Here is a 21,753-nt window from a genome sequence, read left to right on the forward strand (position 1 = left end):
CTGACAGAACAAGGGGACACAGTCTCAAGCTACGTCAGGGAAGGTATAGGTTAGATATTAGGAAAAAATTTTTCACTGAAAGAATAATAAAGCACTGGAATTGTCTTCCCAGGGAGGTGGTGGAATCACCATCTCTGGATGTGTTTAAAAAAAGACTGGACATGGCACTTGGTGCTATAGTCTAGTTGAGATGTTAGGGCATAGGTTGGACTTGATGATCTTAGAGGTCTCTTCCAACCTCATTATTCTGTGATTCTGTGTGATTCTCTTGCTGGGCATCTCCCTGGCTGCCCTCCTGGCCAACGGCCTCATCATCAGCGCCGTAGCCTGCGGCCACCACCTGCACACGCCCATGTTCTTCTTCCTGCTCCACCTGGACCTCAGCCACCTGGGCTCCATCTGCACCACTGTCCCCAAAGCCATGCACAATTCCCTCTGGGACACCATGATGATTTTCTACACAGGATGTGCTGCTCAGCTCTTTTTCTTTACGTTCTTAATCTCAGCAGAATTTTATCTCCTGACCATCATGTGCTACGACTGCTACGTGTCCATCTGCAAACCCCTGCACTACGGGACCCTCCTGGGCAGCAGAGCTTGTGCCCACATGGCAGCAGCTGCCTGGGCAAGTGCCTTTCTCACTGCTCTCATGCACACAGCCAATACATTTTCCCTGCCCCTGTGCCATGGCAATGCCCTGGGCCAGTTCTTCTGTGAAATCCCTCAGATCCTCAAGCTCTCCTGCTCCAAATCTTACCTCAGGGAAACAGGGCTACTTGTAGTTACTAGCAGTTTATCACTGTGTTGTTTCGTGTTCATTGTTTTCTCCTATGTGCAGATCTTCAGGGCTGTTCTGAGGATCCCCTCTGAGCAGGGACGGCACAAAGCCTTTTCCACATGCCTCCCTCACCTGGCCATGGTCTCTCTGTTCCTCAGCACTGGCATATTTGCCTACATGAAGCCCCCCTCCATCTCCTCCCCATCTCTGGATCTGTCCCTGTCAGTTCTGTACTCGGTGGTGCCTCCAGCCCTGAACCCCCTCATCTACAGCCTGAGGAACCAGGAGCTCAAGGCTGCAGTGTGGAGAGTGATGAATGGATGCTTTCAGAAACATTTAACTGCTGGCCAGTTTCAACAAATTGCTTGAAATAAAAGTTATCTCTGATGGTTCTTTTTTTGTTTGGTTCTTGTATTTTTTTCGATGATTCCCATTTTAAATATTGTCCACACAATGATGTAATTGTTTGTGCAATTTCTCATTTTGTTTCTCTCCTCATTTACAGTGGCACCAGATTGTGTCAACAAAGAGCTGCTCTCTCAATGGCTTTAAACAAGCTAAAGGATCTCCCATCAGCATTTTCTGCAGAGTTGCCCTTTTGTTGCCTTCTCAGGCACTGCAGCAGCAATGTCTGTGTGCAGAGCTGGGGGCAGATCAGTGCTGGCACAGCAGCTGTGCCCAGCAGCAGCAGCAGCACTTGGTGTTGCCAGTGCTGCTGCCGTGGCCCTGCCCCGCTGCCCTGGTGGCCCTGGTTTTGCTGCAGGGCCTGAGTGCTCTCGGGGCCAGGCACAGTCCTGGGGGTGGCAGTGCCGGGGCTGCAGCAGGGACAGGCCATGGGCACTGCTGGGGCAGCGCTGACGCCTCAGGCCAGGCCCTGGGGGCTCCAGGCTCCTTGCCCAGGCTCTCTCAAGAACACGGCCAGGCCAATACTCAGCAAAACACGTATGAGCAGACCCAGGCTGTTGGTGTGGTGACAGGCATCTGAGGGACCACAAATGCCATCAGCTCCTGGGGCCAGCAAGGGCTGGGGGACACCAGGGAAACCACTCAGCTTTGTCCTGGCCTCTGCAGTCAGCCAGAAAGTTTGTTCCCATGGGCTGGGAGTTTCCTGTCCCACTGCAGACCCTGTTGCTCAGAGCCAGGGCTGCCTGGCAGCTACCCCCAAACTGCCACAAGCATTTCCTTGGCTTCACCTCTCCTCTCTTTACTCTTTCCTAATACAAATTTCTACCTATTGCCTACCCCTGTTCTCTCCCCTTGAAACAGCCCATCCCTCTTTGCCCTTCCCTCTCTGGCCCCACTCCCCAATCCAGTTCCTGACTTGGCACCATGGGAACGTCCCTTGGGCAGCAGGATCATCCTCCAAGTGCTGCAGGACTTATCTGCAGGCTCCTGCAGTGCCTCGTGCTGCTCCCTTGCCAGAGGCACTCCAGGCCAGGGGGGCACATCTGGGCTGCTGTGTCTGCCTGTGGGGCTCCCTGTTCTGGGCAATGAGGAGGAGCTGCAGAGGCTCTGCAGGACTGACAGGATGGGCTTTGGGGCTGGCAGGAGAAGCTGAGGCACCTGGGCTGCTGGAGCTTCTGAAGAGGAGGCCCAGGGCTCATTGTGCAATTGCTCCAAGGGTGGTTTCAGAGAATCACAGAATCAGCAAGGCTGGAAAAAACCTCGGAGATCATCAAGTCCAACCTGTACCCTGACACCACCGTATCTCCTTTGAGCCTCCTCCAGTGTAAACAACCCCAGCTCCCTCAGCTGCTCCTCAAAGGACTTTTGCTCCAGACCCCTCCCCAGCCTTGTTGCTCTTCTCTGGACATGCTCCAGCCCCTCCATGTCCTTCCTAAATTTGGGGCCCCAGAACTGGACACAGCACTCAAGGTGCTGCCCAGCCAGGGCCCAGCACAGGGGAAGAATCACTGCCCTGCTCCTGCTGGCCACACCATTCCTGATCCAGGCCAGGAGCCATTGGCCTTCTTGGCCACCTGGGCACACTGCTGCCTCATGTCCAGCCTGCTGTCCATCAGTCCCTGCAGGTCCCTTTCTGCCTGGCTGCTGTCCAGCCACTCTGTCCCCAGCCTGTGGCACTGCAGGGGTTGTTGTGGCCAAAGTGCAGGACCTGGCACTTGGTCTTGTTCAACCTCACCTTGTTGGATTTGGGCCCTGGATACAGCCTATCCAGGGCCCTCTTCAGAGCTCTCCTACCCTCCAGCGGATCCAGACTATCAATGCAGATACTGTAATCCACGCTGGCTGGCTCCGATCCCTCGGCCATCCTGTGGGTGCCCTGCGATGGCACTGAAGGTGATCTGTTCCATAACCTTGCCAGGCACCAAGGTCAGGCTGACAGGCCTGGAGTTCCCCAGATCCTCCTTCCAGCCCTTCTTGGGGATGGGCTCACACTGGCACCTCCACTCCTCTGGGACCTCCCTGCTGAGCCAGGACTGATGGTAAATGATGGAGAGCAGCTTGGGGAGCTCATCGACCAGCTTCCTCATTGCCCTAGGGTCGATCCTATCTGAACCCATACACCTGAGTGGCTGAGCAGGTCCCCAGGCTGCTTCCTCCTGGATTCCAGGGGCTGTTCTGCTCCTTGTGCCCATCTACCAGCTCAGGAGAACACTTGTCCTGAGGACAATCTGTCCTAATATTGAAAATCAAGACAAACAAGGTGTTAAGTATCTCAGCCTTTTCTTTATCTTTAGTTATTTTATTCTCTACTGCGTCCAATAAAACGTAGAGGTTCTCCTTATCCCTCCTTTTGCCATTTATTTTTTTACAAAAACTGTTGGTATTTTTTAATAGAAAAGCCACCACATGAAGTTCTAACTGAGTCATCACCTCTCCACTTTTCTTTTTGTATAACCTAACATCATCTTTGGACACTTCCTGAGTTTTAAGTAATTTTTTGCTTTGAGTTGCCACAAAAGCTCCATGGGTAGCTAGGCCAGTCATTTTCCTCACTAACTCATCTTTTGCCACACTGGGACAGGCTGCTCCTACTCCCTTAAGATTATTTTCTTGAAATGTCTCTCTCCTTCCTGGATCCCTTTGTTTTAAGGGCTGTTTCCCTTAAAAAATCAGTACCTGATTCGGTACTCCCCAAATCAGCATCTTAAAGAGGACAAAGTCTGCCCTACCTAATTCCAGTGCAGAAGTTTTGTTGCTGCCCCTCCTTCTTTCACAGAACATTGAAAACTTGATTATTTCATGGTCACGGTGCCCCAGGCAGCCTCCGACCCCCACATCTGCCACCATCTCTTCTCTGTTTGTGAACAGCAGGAGACAGAGCTCCCCTTGGCAGTGAGAGTGTTACCAACAATTTGGTAAAACAGAAGACTCCTTAACACCACTGTAGCACTAAGAAGCAGCATTCTTTATTCAGCCAGATGCACAGAGCATAGCTTCTCCCAAAGCTGTGCATGCTGAGTACAGGAAAGTTTCTGTTTATATTCTGTATTTTGCACACATATTCATTGATTGCCCTGGACTAAACACACATATGATAATAATTTCCCCAAAATCATTAACATACTTCTCCTCCCCTTTACCCATGTGTTCTTCTGTCCTAGGGGTCTCTCTGGTGGTCCCTGGTGGTCGTGGACCCCAATGTTCCAGTGGGCCTGGCTGAGCTGGCAGGACACTGAGGCTGGTGAACTTCCAGTTCCCCTCCTCACACAATGGGCATTGTGTGGTTTCCATAGGCCTGGGGTTTTGGAGAACAAGCTCCAGGTGTGAGCTCACCTGCTGTAGGCAATTGATCATCTGGTAACATGAGGTGACAGAATGGGCTATGACATCACAGAGTGCATTAGGTGAGGTTATCAAGAACTATGACATCATAGACTGTCTCTGTGACATCACAGAACTAGCTGTGACATCACAGGGCAGAGGTCTGACATCACAGAGAAGACTACGACATCATAGAGTCACCTGTGACATCAAAGACCACCTGTGCGACATCTAAGAATGCACTGTGACATCCCAGAGGGGCTGTGTGACATCCCAGAAGGGCTGTGTGAGGTCACTGGGTTGCTCACACCACCCCAGCTCCCCCTCACAGTTTCTCCCAACAAGTCCAATGCTGTTCATGCCCAGCGGGGTCCCTGTCCCCCGGTATCCACCCGGTCCACCTGGAGCCACAGCTCCAGCAAAGGATGTTCCACAGGATCCACCCCAGAGCCTGACATGGGGACGAGGGGCCAGGGCTCTGTGACCAGGACATCAAGGACGTGGATGATCCAGGTCACTGTGGCCTGATTTGGGTTACCCAGGGCAGGAAAGATATCTGGCAGCTGGAGCAGGGTTAGGGAAGGGCCTCCAAGGTGGGGCTAGAAGCCTTGGGCTGTGGGAAGAGGCTGAGGGAGCTGGGCTTGTCCAGCCCAGAGCAGGGAAGGCTGAGGGACTCCTCATCCCAGCCCAGAGCAGTGCCAGCCAGGAGGTGATGGAGAACACTGAGCCAGGCTCTGCATCCGGGGGCCTGGTGGGAGCATCCTGATACAAGAACCTAATTGTGTTTATATCTATCACAGAAACACGTTTTTCTGAAATTAATTCTACTATGGAAATCACTTGTGGATGGTGGACTCATCAGACACTGCTGGGGCATTGCACACAGCTCAGGGAAGAGTGTGATTGTTATTAAATTGTATCCTGTTCAACCATGGTCTGTTTGCCATGAAGAGAAACTTTCAGTTGGTTCCTGTGCCCTCAAGATTTCCCTTTTTGAAGCATGCCCACCTTTCCCGAACTCCTTTGTTTTTAAGGGCTGCTTCCCAAGGAACTTTCTGAATAAGTCTCCTGAGAAGCCAAAGTCTCCGGAAGTCCAGTGTAAGAGTCTTACTGACATTCCTTCTCATTTCACCAAATATCAAAAAGTCTGTAATTTCATGATCACTCTGTCCCAAGCGGCCTTTAACCACCACATCTCCCACCAGCCCATCTCTACTGGAAAACAAAAAGATCTAACACAGTTCCTCCCCTGATGGGCCCACCCACCAGCTGTGACAAAAGTTTGTCTTCCACACACTCTAAAAATTTCCTGGACTGCCTTTTTTTTCTACTGTATTGAGTTCCCAGAAGATGTTAAAGTCACCTACAACAACAAGGGCTGATGAGCCTGAAACATTCTCTAGCTGCTTATAGAATGAGTTGTCCACCACTTCTTCTTGGCAGGGTGGACGATAACAGACTCCCAGTAGGATGTCAGCCTTGTTGGTCTTCCCTCTAATTCTCACCCAAAGGCATTCATCTTCATCATCATTAGTTTCAATACCTGTGGTGTCCAAAGCCTCCCTAACATAAAGGGCCACCCCTCCACCTCTTCTCCCTTTCCCATCTCTCCTAAAGAGCTTGTAGCCATCCAGTGCAGCACTCCAGCCATGTGAGTCATTCCACAATGTTTCTATAATTGCAATTACATCATAGCTCTGCTGTTGGACCATGGCCTCCAGCTCTTCCTGTTTGTTACCCATGCTGCATGCACTGGTATCCATGCACCTCAGCTGGGCTGCTGATTTCACCCCTAACACAGTCTTACCACCCTTGGGTCTGCTTCCAGACAGCCCAGATGCATCCCCTTCCCCCTTCAATCCTAGTTTAAAGCTCTCTCAACAAGTTCTGCCAGTTCACTAGCTAAAATTCTTCTGCCCTTTATAGAAGGATGGAGCCTGTCTGCTCCAAGCAGACCAGATTCTGTAAAAGTTGCCGCATGATTAAAGAATCCAAAATTCTGTTGGTAACACCAACCCTTAAGCCACTTGTTAGTAATTTGAGCTCTCCTATTCCTTTGACTGTTCTTCTTAGCCACCAGAGGGACCGAGGAAAAGTTCCAGTGCCCTAAAGTCCCTTTTAATTGTCCTGACACTCCTCTTTTCAGTCTCATCACTGCCAGCCTGGAGTGTCAACAATGGTAATAATCAGAGGGCTGAATCAGCCCAGGCAGTCTCTCTGTGATATCCCATACCCGGGCCCCAGGGAGGCAGCAGAGCTCTCTGTGGGGTGGGTCTGGTCGATATATGGGGCCCTCTGCTCCCATCAGGATGGAGTCACCCACTACTACTACTCTTCTTCTCTTTTTGATATTAAAAGTGGTGATCCTTCTCACAGATGAATCATAATTGGGAGGCAGATAATTTTCTTTTAAGTCTGACTCTCTAGATCCAGAGATCCATACATGTTCTGAAGTGGCACCTGACTAACGGATGGGGATCAGGAGGAGTTTTTATTAATACTTCCCCGAGCAGGGACCCATTTCCACTCCCCTTCATCTACCAAGCATTCTTCTATACAGTGGGAGGCATAGGAGTCCTTTGGTCTTTGGTGGGCCTCCCTTAAGGATGGAAGGGCCGAACTCCACCAATCTATTTCCCTTTCCCTTTTCCTGATACTCCCTTAGTCTTTCAACTTCCTCTCTAAGCTCAGTGACCAATGAAAGGAGATTGTTCACATCTTCACACCACAGGCAGATTTCTTCCACAACACTCCCTGAAACAACTGACAAGCTCAAACACTCCACACAGGAATGGGTTTGGAGAGATGGATCCTTTTTGGAGGGCTCCACCTGGTTACATACACTTTTACTAACTGCAGTTTTCGATCACATAAAAACCATTACTACCAGAAATCCCAAAACCAACCAACCAACCAACAGAAACACTGCAAACAACACACAGTAAAACTTACTAGCAAGAAAACTTGCAACCCTGCCTTAAAAATGCAGGTGTTAGAATGGTGGGTGCTGCTGCCTATTATCTGTTCCCAACAAACCTCTGCTGTAGAAAAGCAGGTTGAATTAACATTCAGACAATACAGTCAAGCCCCCACTCAACACTCACCACAGCTGGCTCAGCAACAAGAGGCATGAAAGACTCTTTTTGCAAGGTTTTATTCCAGCAGAGTATCACATGTGGCTACAAGGAACCCAGCTGAAAAGAGAACAACCACGTGGAGCAGGCAGCTTAAGAAGGGGAAGGGGTGGAGGGTGGAGCTAAGGGCAGAGCAGAGGGGTTTGGTCTCCAGGGGAAAGGGCACAGCCAGGGGTATCCAACCAATGAGGGGACAGGGCAAGGAGAAACCAGGAATCCGTGAGACAGAAGTCCAATGGGGAATCTGTCTTTTCCCCCAGCAGGACCACCTCTATGGTAAGTAGTTACTGCTGTTGCCAGGGCCAAGGACTTGGGAATTGACTGAGACGGGAGAGTTTGTGGGATGCTACACTGCCTGCTTGCCCTGCCTGCATGAACTGCCTCGCAAACTGCTGTGCCATGCTCTCAGAGCCGTGCCACACCCATTTGCCCACAAACTGCTGTGCCACACTCTCAGAGCTGTGCCATGCCCCTGTTTGCCCACACACTGCCGTGCCACACTCTCAGAGCCGCGCCACACTCCTGTTTGCCCACACACTGACATGCCACACTCTCAGAGCCATGCCATGCCTGTTTGCCCACACACTGACATGCCACACTCTCAGAGCCGTGCCACACCCCTGTTTGCTCACACACTGACATGCCACACTCTCAGAGCCATGCCACACCCTTGTTTGCTCACACACTGACATGGCACACCCTCTGAGCTATGCCACACCTGTTTGCCTGCTCCTGTTTGCCACGCTTGTTTGAAGCCTCTTTTAATCAGCTCGCTACTCAGCAACAGAAGAAGTTGCACCCCGTCCCTGCCTGACTCACGAGTGCAATGATGCACCTGCTCAGCGTTCTATGGGTTTGGGATTTAATGTTCTGTTTAGGAAGGTTTTGTCCTCATCATTGAAGTCCAAACATCAGCACTAAACACACTGAGGCCCTTTGCTCAGCTTCTCTGCTCTTCCCTTCTTGCCAGCACTGGATGACAGCGTCAGACTTCACTTGAAACAAACTCCTCTGCGTGCCTCCCCTCTTGCTGAAGGAAAGTTCATGCTAAACTGTTCCTTCCCTGCTTTCCAGCCACCATGTCCACAGCCTCTTCCTGAAACATCCTCCCATGAATGTCTGTCCATTTAGAGGAGCACACACCCTTAGTTGTGTTTTGCACACAGGGTCTCTACTTCTGTGGTGTTTGTATTTCAGCCCAGTAAGGGGAACACATGGTGCAAGGAGAATGCCAGAGGCTAAAGATAACAGGAAGTCATCTGATTGCAAACAAACAATTTTGAAAAGTTTATTCCTTTGCTTAAATCTTATCTTATTAATGGAAGTCTAGTATTTATAACATTGAAAACAGAGATTGTTTCTAACAATCAATACAGAGAGTACTTCTAACAGTCAATACAGAGAGTATTTCTAACAATCAATACAGAGATTACAGCAATCAATACAAAGTATTTCTAACAATCAGTACAGAGTATTTCTAACAATATGGAGAATTTCTAACAATCAATATAGAGATCATAGCAATCAGTACAGTATATTTAACAACCAATACAGAGAAATAAAGAAATTCTTAACCTAAGGAACTTAAGGAATTTCAAGCACCAAGTTTTTCTTACTGGAATGACGTAATTTAAGAGGTAATTCAACAAGTCTATCTGCAAATACTGGAAGATATCGTCCAGTTCTGCCCATTGAGATGCAAATGGCCCTGAGCAGCACAAAGGGCTTTGTCAGGAAGGCCACTCCTTTCCAGGCTTTCCCCAGGAGCCCTGGGCCAGTCTCTTCTTCTCTGTTCTCCCCTCCATTCCTACACTGCCTCCAGATCATGAACATGGCAGAGACAACCAAGCAAATCACTGTGCATGTGTGCCATTGGATCTTTCTCTCCAGTTCCCACAGAGGCCATGCCAGAGACTCCTGCCTGGCTTCCAGGTCTGCCATTTCCTTCTCCAGGTGCAGCTGGTGCTGCCAAAGGATCAGATCACCTCCCGCTCCTTCATCCTCTGGACAATTTCTTTGTCGTCCTCTGGAGGAATCCCATTCGTTCCAGAGGGCTGGTTGATGCTGACAATGGCCATCAGCACCAGTTACCTAAGGAAGATTCCTTCAGCCATGGCTGATCCTTCCTTGAAAGAGAAAGAAAGGAGGAAAGAGCCAAGTTCCAGACTGTATTGCTTTGGGAAGAGAAAGGAAAGAGGCTCTCCACTGGAAGGAAAGCTCTGGCTCGCCCTGCAGAAAGGCTGGAGGCCAGAGGTGCTCCTCAGGGCACGCCTGCTGCTGCAAGTTCCAAGTCCAGCTGCCCAGAGAGGCTCCATGAGCATATGGTGAGGAGGAAGGGGAGGAAGGTACGAGACATAGGGACACAAATGCTGAACAGCCACGTTTGAGGAGAGAGAAGCTCAGCATTGCAGATGACAGAGGAAACCAAGCCCGCTCCCCCAAGCAGGAGGAGGAGAGGAAGGGCCCCCCAAGCTGGCTGCAGGCAGACAATGGAGACCTTGCCCAGATGTTCCCAAATGGGCTGGAGAGAGGGAATACACGGCCCTGCTTTCCAGCTGCTCCCACCACTTCTGACCCTGCCACTGTCTTGAGACAAAGCCTGATGAAATCCTGCTCAACGTGGGCAACTGGGCCCTTGAAGGGCTTAGTGTCAGGTCAAGGCTTCCTTTCCCTCCCAAAGCCCTTTCCTTGGCAGCCTTGGGCAGGGGATTCATCCTCCCTCCCTCCTCCTTCCCACAGCTCTGAACCACTCTGTGGGCACACTTTCCGTTCTCTGTGTCCTCCTCAACTGCAGTGTCAAACTGGGTCAGTGGGCTCTGCCCTGAGCTCCCAGGAACTCGCAGGCTGCAGATGGCAATGCTCAGCCACACCTGAGGACACTGCCACTGCCAGCAGCACCCCCACAAGCAGCAGCAGCAGCAGCAGTTGCCTCTCAGCTGTTGGTGCCCCTGCACTGCAGCCCCTCCCGCTGGCACCAACATTCCCTCCTTGCCTTGGAGACAGTCCTCAAATCCATCCATGGGGTCATAGAGCCATGAAATCCCAGAGTGCTAAGTTAGTGGAATCCTGGAGTCGTTGACACAATGATCCCTTGGTCTCACAGGGCCCCACAGTGTCACAATGGTCCCTTGGCTCCATGGGCCCTGTGCTGCTGCATTCCCCCCTCCCCTTCTCAGGCTGCCCTGCCAGCTGACAAATGCTCCTTGGGCCTCGGTCTTGGCCAACAGCCCCTGGCCTCAGCTCCTCTGCAGCTCAGCACAAACACTGTCTGCTCCAGGCACTGCTGCTGCCCAACCAGCTCCTGGTTTCTGGAGGAGCAGTCCTGGGAACTGGTTTTGTTCCCTCAGTGGCACAACATCCCTGTTCTCACACTGCCAAAGAAAGCTGTTGATGCCAAGTGTGGCCAGGATGAACCATTGCTGTGACTGCAGCCCCTCTCTTGGGGCCCTACAAACGGCGCTGCAAAAGTAGCCCCTTGGAGCTCTCCTGGGCCAGCGACTCCCTCTGAGTGGGGCCTCTCCCAGCCGGGAACTCTCCCGTTTGCTGCACTCAGGGATCTGGAACAACGACGGAGCCTGGGCCAATTCCCCCACTCCTCCAGGCTCAACCCTTCATCTGCTGGGGAGATGCCAAAGCATCCACAGGGAGCATTTCCTGCCCTCAGGGGAATTTCTCACAGGTGCCTTGCACTGACTCTTTGTGTCTGTGTGCACACAGGAGTGCTTGTGCTGGGGAAATGTGGCAGAAATTCTGCTCTTAGAGGGGATGGAGTGCCTTGGATAGCTGACTCAGTAAGGCCTGTAAGTGAGGTTAAGTCACAAGGTCTAAGCTAAGTTAAATGCTGCTAAGTGTTATTCTTTTGCTAAGTTGTTAAGTTTGAGTTATAAGCTAAGTTAAATATTGTTATGTGTTATTCCTCTGTTAAATTGCTAAGTCATATTTAAACTAACTTATAATGACCTATAAGTCATTATAAGTCAGGTTAAATACTGTTAAGTGCTGTTCTTTTGCTAAACTCTGATGTGTAAGGTATCAGTTAAGGTTAAGGTATAAGTTTAGTCCTGTTAACTTTGAGCTCTGTTAAGCTTTTAAGCTGTATTCCTTTTATCCTTGCCCTCACTGTCCTTGTGTCACACACACACACACACACACACACACACACACACACACACACACACAGGGACTGTTCATGGTTCATTTCTGGTTTGACTGCCTGAATTTGATTTGGTTTTGTCGTTGCTTCCTCAGTGTGCCTGAAGTGTCCAGTCAGGAGTAGAGTGACTCTTGCCAAGGAACTTTGTGGTGCTGTCACTTAATATTAAATCTGATTTTTGCTGATCCCTTGATGGGGATTTTTTCAGAGCTCTCAAGCCCTTGTTCGTAACCGGGTGAAGAAGCCCTGGCCCAAGCTCTGGCCCTGGGGGACACAGGGACACTGCCTGTCCCCCTGTCCCACCCCCATGGCCCCGTCCCCCTGTCCCCGTGTCAGGCTCTGGGGTCGATCTCGTGGAACATCCTCTGGGGGAGGCTGCAGTGCCAGGGGCGGGGGGACCTGAGGGGACAGGGGACCCCACTGTGCATGAGCAGTGTTGGACTGCTCTGGGGGGAACTGTGAGGGGGGCTGGAGCAGAGTGACCTCCCCAGTGACATCACACAACCCCTGTGATGACACACAGACCCAGTAATGTCACACTGCCCACATTATGATGTCATGGTATTTGAATGTTGTGATATCACTCAACTTACCCTGGGATGTCACACAGCCATTCTGTGATGTCACAGCCTGGTCTGTGATGTCAGAACCCCTCTGTGATGTGACACAGATACCCTGTGATGGCAGAACCCATTCTATGATGTCACAGCCTATGATATCACAGAGCCTACTCTGTGATGTCACAGGCAACTCTGTGATGACACACAGCTGCTCTGTGATGTCACAAAACCCCTTCATGACATCACAAGGCCAGTGCTGGGAAATCACTCTGTGATATCATACAGATGCAGTGTGATATCACAGAAGATTCTGTGATGTCACAAAATCACCCTGTGACATCAGTCTCTCCTGTGATATCATAGCTGGCTTTGTGATGTTACTCAGTCACCCAGTGATGTCACAATCCACTCTGTGATGTCAGAGAGCCACCCTCCATGATAGCAGAGTCTGCTCCATGGCCTCATATCCTACTCAGTGACATCACAGCCAGCTCTGTGACGTCACTAACCCCTCAGTGATGTCACTAAACCATCCCTTGATGTCACACTGCCACTCTGTAATGTCACAGCACACACTTTCACATCACAGCCTGCTCTATGATGCCATACAGCCATGCCATGATGTCACAGCCTGCTCTGTGACCTCACACAGCCCACTCTGTGCTGTCACACAGCCCCTTGCTGACATCACAGCTGCTCTGCTTCTAGGACACAGCCACAGAGGTGCCGCTGTGACACAGCCCCCTCGGGGACATCCCCCAGCCCCTGCCAGTGCTGAGCCCCTGTCAGCTCTGTCTGTGCCCTGCTGGTGTCCCTGAGCTGCCCTGGCAGTGCCCCAGCCCTGCTGGGCTGTGCACAGGAGCTGCTCCTGGCCAGAGCTGTCTCTCTGCAGCGCTGCCCTTGCCAGGAGCTGCCTCTGGGCCAGGAGCCCAGCCCAGCTCAGCAGCACAGACACAGCACAAGGGCTTTAATGACCCTCTGGGGCTTTGGTGCTCTTTGTGTCTGCCATGGCCCAAGTGCTGCCCAAGTTGGCTCTGTCAGGGCCTTGCAGCTGCTGCACATCCCTGGGCCCTGTGCAGCCCAGGCTGTCCTACGGTGTCCCTGCCCTGTGCCTCTGTCCCTGCAGGCTGTCGTCATCCCCTGGCTGCCCCACCTGGCTGGCCCCTTCCTTTGCTGACAGCTCTGCCTCCTGCCTGTCCACACAAAGCCTTGGGCTGCTCCAGACTCTGACTGGGGGATGTGTTGCACCACAGCCCTGCCCTGGCAGGGAAATTCCTTTCTCCTGCTGTCCACTCTGGCCCTCCCCGGCTGCCCCTCGTGCCATTATTGTCTTCTCATGCTTATATCCTCTATGAAGAAAAGCTCCAGCCTCTCTGAAACCACCCTTCACTCCCTCCCGGACTACTCCTGTTCTGTCCTCAGTCTTCACACCAGTGAGCCCAAAGCCTGCAGCCTCTCCCTGCTGGTTATGTGATGAGGTCTCCAAACCTCATCTTGGGAGATTTTTGGGTCCTCTCCAAGACCTGTGAAAATGGAAGAATAGTGGTCAAAGTTATTTTCTCCCAAATCTTGCAGTGACAGAAAAGGCTCAACATCTTTCAACTGAATGAGGGTGGATTTATATTTGCTAGAAGGAGAAAATATTTTATAATGATGAGAGTGGCACAAAGCTGCAGCTCTTTTCCTGGAGAAGTGGATTCCCCATCCCAAGAACTGTCCAAGAGCAGGAGCTTTGTGCAGCCTGACCCAGTGAAACCCTCTCATCTACAAGGACAGAATTCCTGTTGTGTGGGTTCTCTGATGTGCTGGGTGCCCTCACAACGCTTCTGGCCAGAATGTCTGCTGAGGGCAGCCAGGCTGCTGCAGGGGCAGTGACCTCACAGCCATCATCATGGCAGCCCTGTCCCCTGGGCCTGGCTCTCCCCTTTCCTCTGCCCCTGCCTTGTCTCTGCTGGCATGAAGAGTTTTGTCATTCATATCTTGTCCCCAAGGTGCTGGGGCCAATGGCTTCGCAGGCAGGCTCCTGGAGCAGAAGTGGCTTTTCAGAGCCCAGGCAGAAATGAGCCCTGAAGCAGCAGCTCTGCAGGGGTGGCTTCTGGCCATGCCCTGCAAGCAGCTGCTGCTGCCAAGGTGCCTTTGGTGCCTCAGGCTCTCCCTGGCACAGCTCCCAGCACGGCACTCTGCCCTTGTGCCCGAGCCCTTCCCTGTGCTGGGGCTGGCCTGGGGCTTTTCCTGCAGCGGGACCTGTCCTGCTGATGGCACAGGAAAGGCAGTTCCTGCTGGATCAGGAGGCTCTGCCTGCAATGGGCTCCATCATCTCCAGCATGGCCCTGTTTGCAAAGCCCCTAGTGGGAAATAAAGGAGGGGGGTCCTGCTGATTTTGGGGTGAATAAAGCTGGAACCAGCCTGACTCCTCCATCCTGAAGTTCAATATCCTCAGAGGGAGCTGAAGCTGTGGCAGAAATGGAAAAATTCCTGGAGAAAGGAACAACCAAGTGACACCACTGAAAGCTTCTGCAGAGCTGCTGAGCTGGCCCAACCTGGGCACATCTGATTGACAGGGCAGCACTTCAGACTGGAAAAGTCCTGACCCAAATTTTATTGGTAGCATCTCCTGACATTTCTCTTCTTGGGATGTGTGGAAATTCTACCCTGCAGTGGGGACACCCCTCAAGATCACGTCTCCAGGTTGAACCAAAGGGATTTGCCCACGGTCATTGGTCTAGGGCAGTGACATCAATCTCTGCTTAATTACTGGTTTTGTTTTAATACAGTTGCTTAGAAATCACTTCCGAGTGCTCTAAATAATAAAATATGTAACAGCTCTTATATCTTGGTGTAAATATTTCTAATTAAGATAATTTTGTCTCATCATTACCATGGTAGATATTTCTATAAATATCTCTGTTTTGCTATCCTTAATCCTGGGGGACAAATTCTATAAAGGTTAGATTCCACTTTGATAATTATTTACACATGAAGGTTTGAAAATTCTGGAGATGAGACTGGATCAGCTGCTCCATGGCTGTTCTCACAGAAAGAATTTAGAAAGCCTGGAGGTTTGAGGGTATTTGGGTGTGGATATGACAGTGTGGTGAAAGACAGAGAAAGCGAGATAAGTTTCCCATGAATTGGTCAGGGAACTTTTAGGGACCTGGGGGGAAAGAATTGAATCTATCCACAGGTGGTGTGTATAGTAAGTTGGTTTTTCTCCATAAAGTTTTTTACTGAAGGATATTGTCTTAATTAGCCAATCATGTGTAATGTGTTGACTAAATGACCAATGGGATCCACCTGTAGCAAACCAAGGTATAAAAGAAGAGGATTGAATACACAGGTGGCCTTTAGCCCTTAGCTTTCTGGTCTGAGTCTGTGCCATCTCTGACTCAATGGTGACATTTGGGGATCTGTGGGGCTATTGGGGATCCTCTCTGCACGCTGTGTCCTAGCAGGAGCTTTTCCAATAAACATTGCCTGAAGCTCCAACTGTGCACATGACAGGAACCCCTCTGAGTGCTTCTGGGATGTCCCAGCACTTTGGCAGCCTGGGGACTCCTGGGATGTCACTGTGGAGCCCCAGTCAGTGCCTGTGACAGATCAGTGCCTTTGCAGCCCAAGGTGCCCTGGGATGTCACCATGGAATGGCTGTGACTGCCTCTGAGCACGGGGCTCTTTACCATCCCCAAAAACCCCTGGGAGGTGTCCATGGAGCCCCTGTCTCTGCCTGTGACATTCCAGCTCTTGAACAGCCTGGAGACTCTTGGAAAATCCCCATGGAACCCCTCTGAGGGCCTGTGACAAATCTGATCCTTAGCAGGCAACCATCACCAGCCCCCTGTTGCTGTGGTTAGTTTCCGTGGCAACCATCCCCAGCCCCTGTTGCTATGGTCAGTTTCCATGGCAACCATCACCAGCCCCCTGTTGCTATGGTCAGTTTCCATGGCAACCATCCCCAGCCCCCTGTTGCTATGCTCAGTCCCTCGGCAGCTCCATGCAGACCCCATGCCAGGGGTGGTTGCCATGGACACCAGCTCAGGCCTGCAGCCAGGGCCCGTTGCCATGGCAACCATTGGCAGCCCCATCCCCAGGGTCATGGGATCCCAGAACCACAGAATTGGCTGAGCTGGGAGGGACCCATCAGGATCCTGGAGTCCAACTGCACAGGACACCCCAACAATGACAGCCTGGGCCTGGCAGCGCTGTCCAAACGCTGCTGGAGCTCAGAGAGCCCTGGAGCTGGGAGCCTTCCCTGGGGAGCCTGGGCAGTGCCCCAGCAGCCTCTGGGGAAAAACCTTTTCCTGAGATCCAGCCTGAGCCTGCCCTGACTCAGCTGCAGCCATTCCCTCCAGTCCTGTCCCTGGGCACCAGAGGGAAGAGATTCCCACAGCCCCAGCCAGGGACCCGCTCCCAAGGCTGTTGCCATGGCCACCAGGGCTGGGACCAGCTAGGATGCTTGATTTCCACAGGCTGGGATTTAGGAATGGGATTCCTCAGATTCCTGCTCCCACTAAAACCACGCTGCTGTTCTCTGCCCTCCTACCTCCCATGGAATGCACAAAAGGCAAAGATCCTGACCTGGGATAAGAACAATTTATTGGGTACAGCAACGAGATAAAGAACAAACAGGAACAGAAACAATACTGCTAACAAAAGGGAAAAGAAAAACTATTTACAGGGAAAACCAAAACACAACTCACTGGGTCATCCTGGCCACATATTTCCACCTACCTGGGAAGGATACTCTTCTCCTCAGGGAGAGAGAGACCCTTTCCTGCCTCTGGCAATGACCTGAGGAGGGAGTGGATATAATGACATGGCCCTGGCCAGAACCTCATGTTCATCGATCCCACATCATGTCATTGGCAGGGGCAGGAAAAGGGACAGGCGTCTTCCCAGCATGGATTACAGTGAACATGGAACACAGGTCTCTTCCCAGTGTGGATCCTCCAACTGGGTATGAAGCTGGAGCCAGGCACGAAGCTCTCCCTGCAGTTGGGGCATTTGCAGGGCTTCACTTACAGGTGCCTCTGTTGGTGTCTGGTTAAGTTAGAACTGTTGGTGAAGCTCTTTCCACACTGGGGACACTGATATGGCCTCTCCACAGTGTGGATGCGCCGGTGTCTGATGAGGTGGGAGTTGTACTTGAAGCCCTTCCCACAGTCCAGGCAGCGGAAGGGCCTCTCATCAGTGTGAATCCGCTCATTCAGGAGGAGATTGGAGCTGGTGTGAAACTTCTTCTGGCACTCAGGACACTCATAGGGCCTCTCCCCACTGTGGATGCGTTGGTGGGTCACAAGGGTGGATCTGTAGCTGAAGCCCTTCCCACACTCCCCACACTCGTAGGGCCATTCCCCAGTGTGGATCATCTGGTGGCTGATCAGGGTGCTGCTCCGTCTGAAGCACTTCCCACACTCCAAGCACTTGTAGGGCTTCTCCCCATCATGAAGCTCCTCATGGACCATCAGCTCCGAGCTCTGGCTGAAGCTCTGTCCACCTTCCTGGGTGGGTCTTTCCTCCTCAGAGCACGCTGGGCTGGGTTTGTAGGCCCTCATCCTGTGGGATCTCTTGGGCTTTACCTCCCTGTTTGATTCCTCTGCCACGGAGTCCTCCAAAACAGCTTCTTCCACAAGGTTCTGCTGTGAAGTTTTGTCATCTCCGGTCTCCATCCTCAGTTCCTTGTCTGGGGGACGAAGGACAAGGAGTGGATGGGCTTTGCCTCTGTGCCAGAGGGAAAGGGAACGAGACACCCCCAGTGCATCCCCAGCAGGATGGCCAAGGCAGAGTGGTTGTCCTGCAGCCGAGGGCCATGCTGAGCTGGGAGATGCAGCAGGAGAGAGGGAGAAAGGGGCACTGACTTCCTCCTCACCTGCCCGGGTGTCCCGGGGCATCTTTCTCTTCCTTGCAGCATCCCCCTCCATCTGACCAGGTTTGGGAATGGGAAATCCTTGTCTGGGAGAAAAAAAAAGGGATGAGTACATCAAGTTTTGTATGGGTTTCAAGGTAAACCAGGTGGAGATTCTAAGCCAGAATTACAATTTAAGAAGAAAATTAAGATCAAGGCAATGAAACAGAAACACTGCCTTAAACTGACAGAGTCAGGATATAACCTGGCACCCTGTTGGTCAGGGTGCTGGTAGCAGTCCCATTAAATGGTGGCTGCAGTCCTGTTGCAGTGATGATCGTGATTCTGTCAAAGCAGTGATCCTGTAGAAGGGTCTGGTCTTCCTCTGAAGGTCCAGTGGTGCTTATGGAGCTCTTGTCCTCTGGGAATCCAATAGGCAAGGGGCTCCTGGTGCTGCAAGCTTCAGCTTATATCCACGTAGGAATGCTTGGCTCCTCCCCCTGGGCGGAGCATCCCACAATGGGATGATGTCATTTTACCAGTCCTGCAGGGACACTCAATAGCCCATTCACAGAAGATAGCCCCTGCAGGGCGTTATCAGGGCTGAGTCATGGAAGAGATAAAGAACACTGCCCCATCTGTTTATAACATTTTATGAAGATGGTGATGGAAAACATGCGTTTGGTTACATCTTGTACTGTAACCTGAAACAGTGGGGTAATCCCTGCTCGGGGGGTGAACACCACCCCCCTTACCCAAACTGGCTCAGGTGTAAAACCCCCACCCTGGGAAGGCGACGCACACAGGGGACAATGTCACACTTGCCCTGCCCCAGGGGATGTCTCTGTCCCTGTCACTCCCTTGTTTTCTCCCCCTTTCTCTTTCTTTCCATCTCTCTCTACCTCACATTTACTGTTCAATATCATCCACTTTGGATTTGGTCTCATTAGCACCTTAACTGGGAAAGAGGCATTTCTCTAACAATTTTCTTAACCAGATTGTGACATTATTTTGGGACAGTAAGTTCAGGGCACTGTTCTCTGACCCCAAGTGCCTTTGACAACAGCATGGTTCCCTCCTCCGAGGAGGTTGTGGCTCTTTCTGGAGGAACTCTTGGAAACTTGGATGCAGCCTCCTCTGAGCGACTCATGGGAGAACTGATGAGGAAAATGGCTTTTGTGGGTGGCCAGTGTAAAGAAAATATTTTCTTGTCCTTCCTTGAAAAGTTCATTAAAATCACTGGAGGAAAGAGAGCAAATGTTACCAGCGAGACTGACAAGGTTCATTTACCCCAAGGTGAGGAACACAAGGCTGCTGAAAGTCCCACAAGGAGCCCAGCTCCATGAGCTAAATTCCCAAATAATCCCTGAATTCACAGGCTTCGAGGCCTTCCCACATGTGAGAATACATTTTCTCTTCATCCCTATCACTATTGTGACAGCTACACTGAGCTTTCTCTTCCTTTTACAGGATCACTGCTTTGACAGAATCACATTCATCACTGCAACAGGACTGCAGCCACCATTTAATGGGACTGCTACCAGCACCCTGACCAACAGGGTGCCAGGTTATATCCTGACTCTGTCAGTTTAAGGCAGTGTTTCTGTTTCATTGCCTTGATCTTAATTTTCTTCTTAAATTGTAATTCTGGCTTAGAATCTCCACCTGGTTTACCTTGAAACCCATACAAAACTTGATGTACTCATCCCTTTTTTTTCTCCCAGACAAGGATTTCCCATTCCCAAACCCACTGCCAGATGGAGGGGGATGCTACAAGGAAGAGAAAGATGCCCCGGGACACCCGGGCAGGTGAGGAGGAAGTCAGTGCCCCTTTCTCCCTCTCTCCTGCTGCATCTCCCAGCTCAGCATGGCCCTCGGCTGCAGGACAACCCTGCTTTTAACTCCATCATTCCAGGGATACATGGGGAGGATCTCCTACCCCTTCCCTCTGGCACGGAGGGAAATCCCATCCTCTCCTTGCCCTGTCTTCCTCAGACAAGGAACTGAGGATGGAGACCAGGGAGGACAAATCTCCACAGCAGAACCTCATGGAAGCATCCGTTTTGAGTGGCTCCATGGCACTGGAATCCAATGGGGAAGAAAATTCCTTGAGATCCTGCAGAAGGAGGGGCTCCAAATCCAGCCCCGGGTGCTCTGAGGAGGAAAGACCCACCCTGTGCCAGGAAGGTGGACAGAGCTTCCAGCAGGGATCAGAGCTGATGGTCCATGAGGAGCTTCATGATGGGGAGAAGCCCTACAAGTGCTTGGAGTGTGGCTGCCATCTGATCGGCCACCAGAGGATCCACACTGGGGAATGGCCCTACAAGTGTGGGGAGTGTGGGAAGGGCTGCAGCTGCAGCTCCGCCCTTGTCAGGCACCAGCACATCCACACTGGGGAGAGGCCCTACAAGTACCCTACCTGTGGGAAGAAGTTTCACACCAGCTCCCATCTCCTTTGGCATGAAAGGATTCACAGCGATGAAAGGCCCTTCCGCTGCCCAGACTGCTGGGTGTGCTTCAAGCAAAACTGCAACCTCGTCAGGCACCGGTGCATCCACAGTGGGGAGAGGCCCTACGAGTGTCCCTTGTGTTGGAAGAGGTTTCAGACCGGCTCTAACTTGACCCAACACCAACGGAGGCACCATTAAGGGAAGCCCTGCGGGAGGCATGGCTGCAACATAAGGGCTTTTTCCCCCTGTGTAATCCCGTTGCTGTTCCCAATAAATTGTTGTTTTCCCAGCCTGGGATCTTTGCCTTTCATGCTTTCCATGGGAGGTAGGAGGGCAGCAAGCAGCAGCACGGTTTTAGCAGGAGCAGGAAATTGGGGAATCCCACTCCTAAACCCAGGCCCATGGAAACCGAGCATCCTAGCTGGTCCCAGCCCTGGTGGCCATGGCAACAGCCTTGGGAGCAGGTCCCTGGCTGGGGCTGTGGGAACCTCTTCCCTCTGGTGCCCAGGGACAGGACTGGAGGGAACGGCTGCAGCTGAGTCAGGGCAGGCTCAGGCTGGATCTCAGGAAAAGGTTTTTCCCTAGAGCCTGCTGGGGCACTGCCCAGGCTCCCCAGGGAAGGCTCCCAGCTCCAGGGCTCTCTGAGCTCCAGCAGTGTTTGGACAGCGCTGCCAGACCCTGGCTGGCATTGTTGGGGTGTCCTGTGCAGGGCCAGCAGCTGGACTCCAGGATCCTGATGGGTCCCTCCCAGCTCAGCCAATTCTGTGGTTCTGGGATCCCATGACCCTGGGGATGGGGCTGCCAATGGTTGCCATGGCAACGGGCTCTGGTTGCAGGCCTGAGCTGGTGTCCATGGCAACTGCCCCTGGCATGGGGTCTGCATGGAGCTGCCGAGGGACTGACCATAGCAACAGGGGGCTGGTGATGGTTGCCATGGAAACTGACCATGGCAACAGGGGGCTGGGGATGGTTGCCATGGAAACTGACCATAGCAACAGGGGGCTGGTGATGGTTTCCTGCTAAGGATCACATTTATCACAGGCCTTCTGAGAGGTTCCATGGAACTTCCCAATACTCTCCAGGCTGTTCAAGTGCTGGGCTGTCACAGGC

At 51.9% G+C, this 21,753-nt stretch overlaps 1 protein-coding gene across 1 annotated transcript; it reads left to right on the top strand.

The window, feature by feature from the left end:
* The first annotated feature begins 529 nt into the window (after positions 1-529).
* LOC135283347 (olfactory receptor 14J1-like) lies at positions 530-1,158 on the top strand. The gene has a single exon (XM_064394058.1). The coding sequence runs from the start codon at positions 530-532 to the stop codon at positions 1,145-1,147; it is 618 nt and encodes a 205-aa protein (XP_064250128.1). The 3' UTR covers positions 1,148-1,158.
* Positions 1,159-21,753: the final 20,595 nt, after the last annotated feature.

The sequence above is a fragment of the Passer domesticus genome, chromosome 18, assembly GCF_036417665.1.
Source record: "Passer domesticus isolate bPasDom1 chromosome 18, bPasDom1.hap1, whole genome shotgun sequence".
Taxonomy (NCBI): Eukaryota; Metazoa; Chordata; class Aves; order Passeriformes; family Passeridae; genus Passer; species Passer domesticus.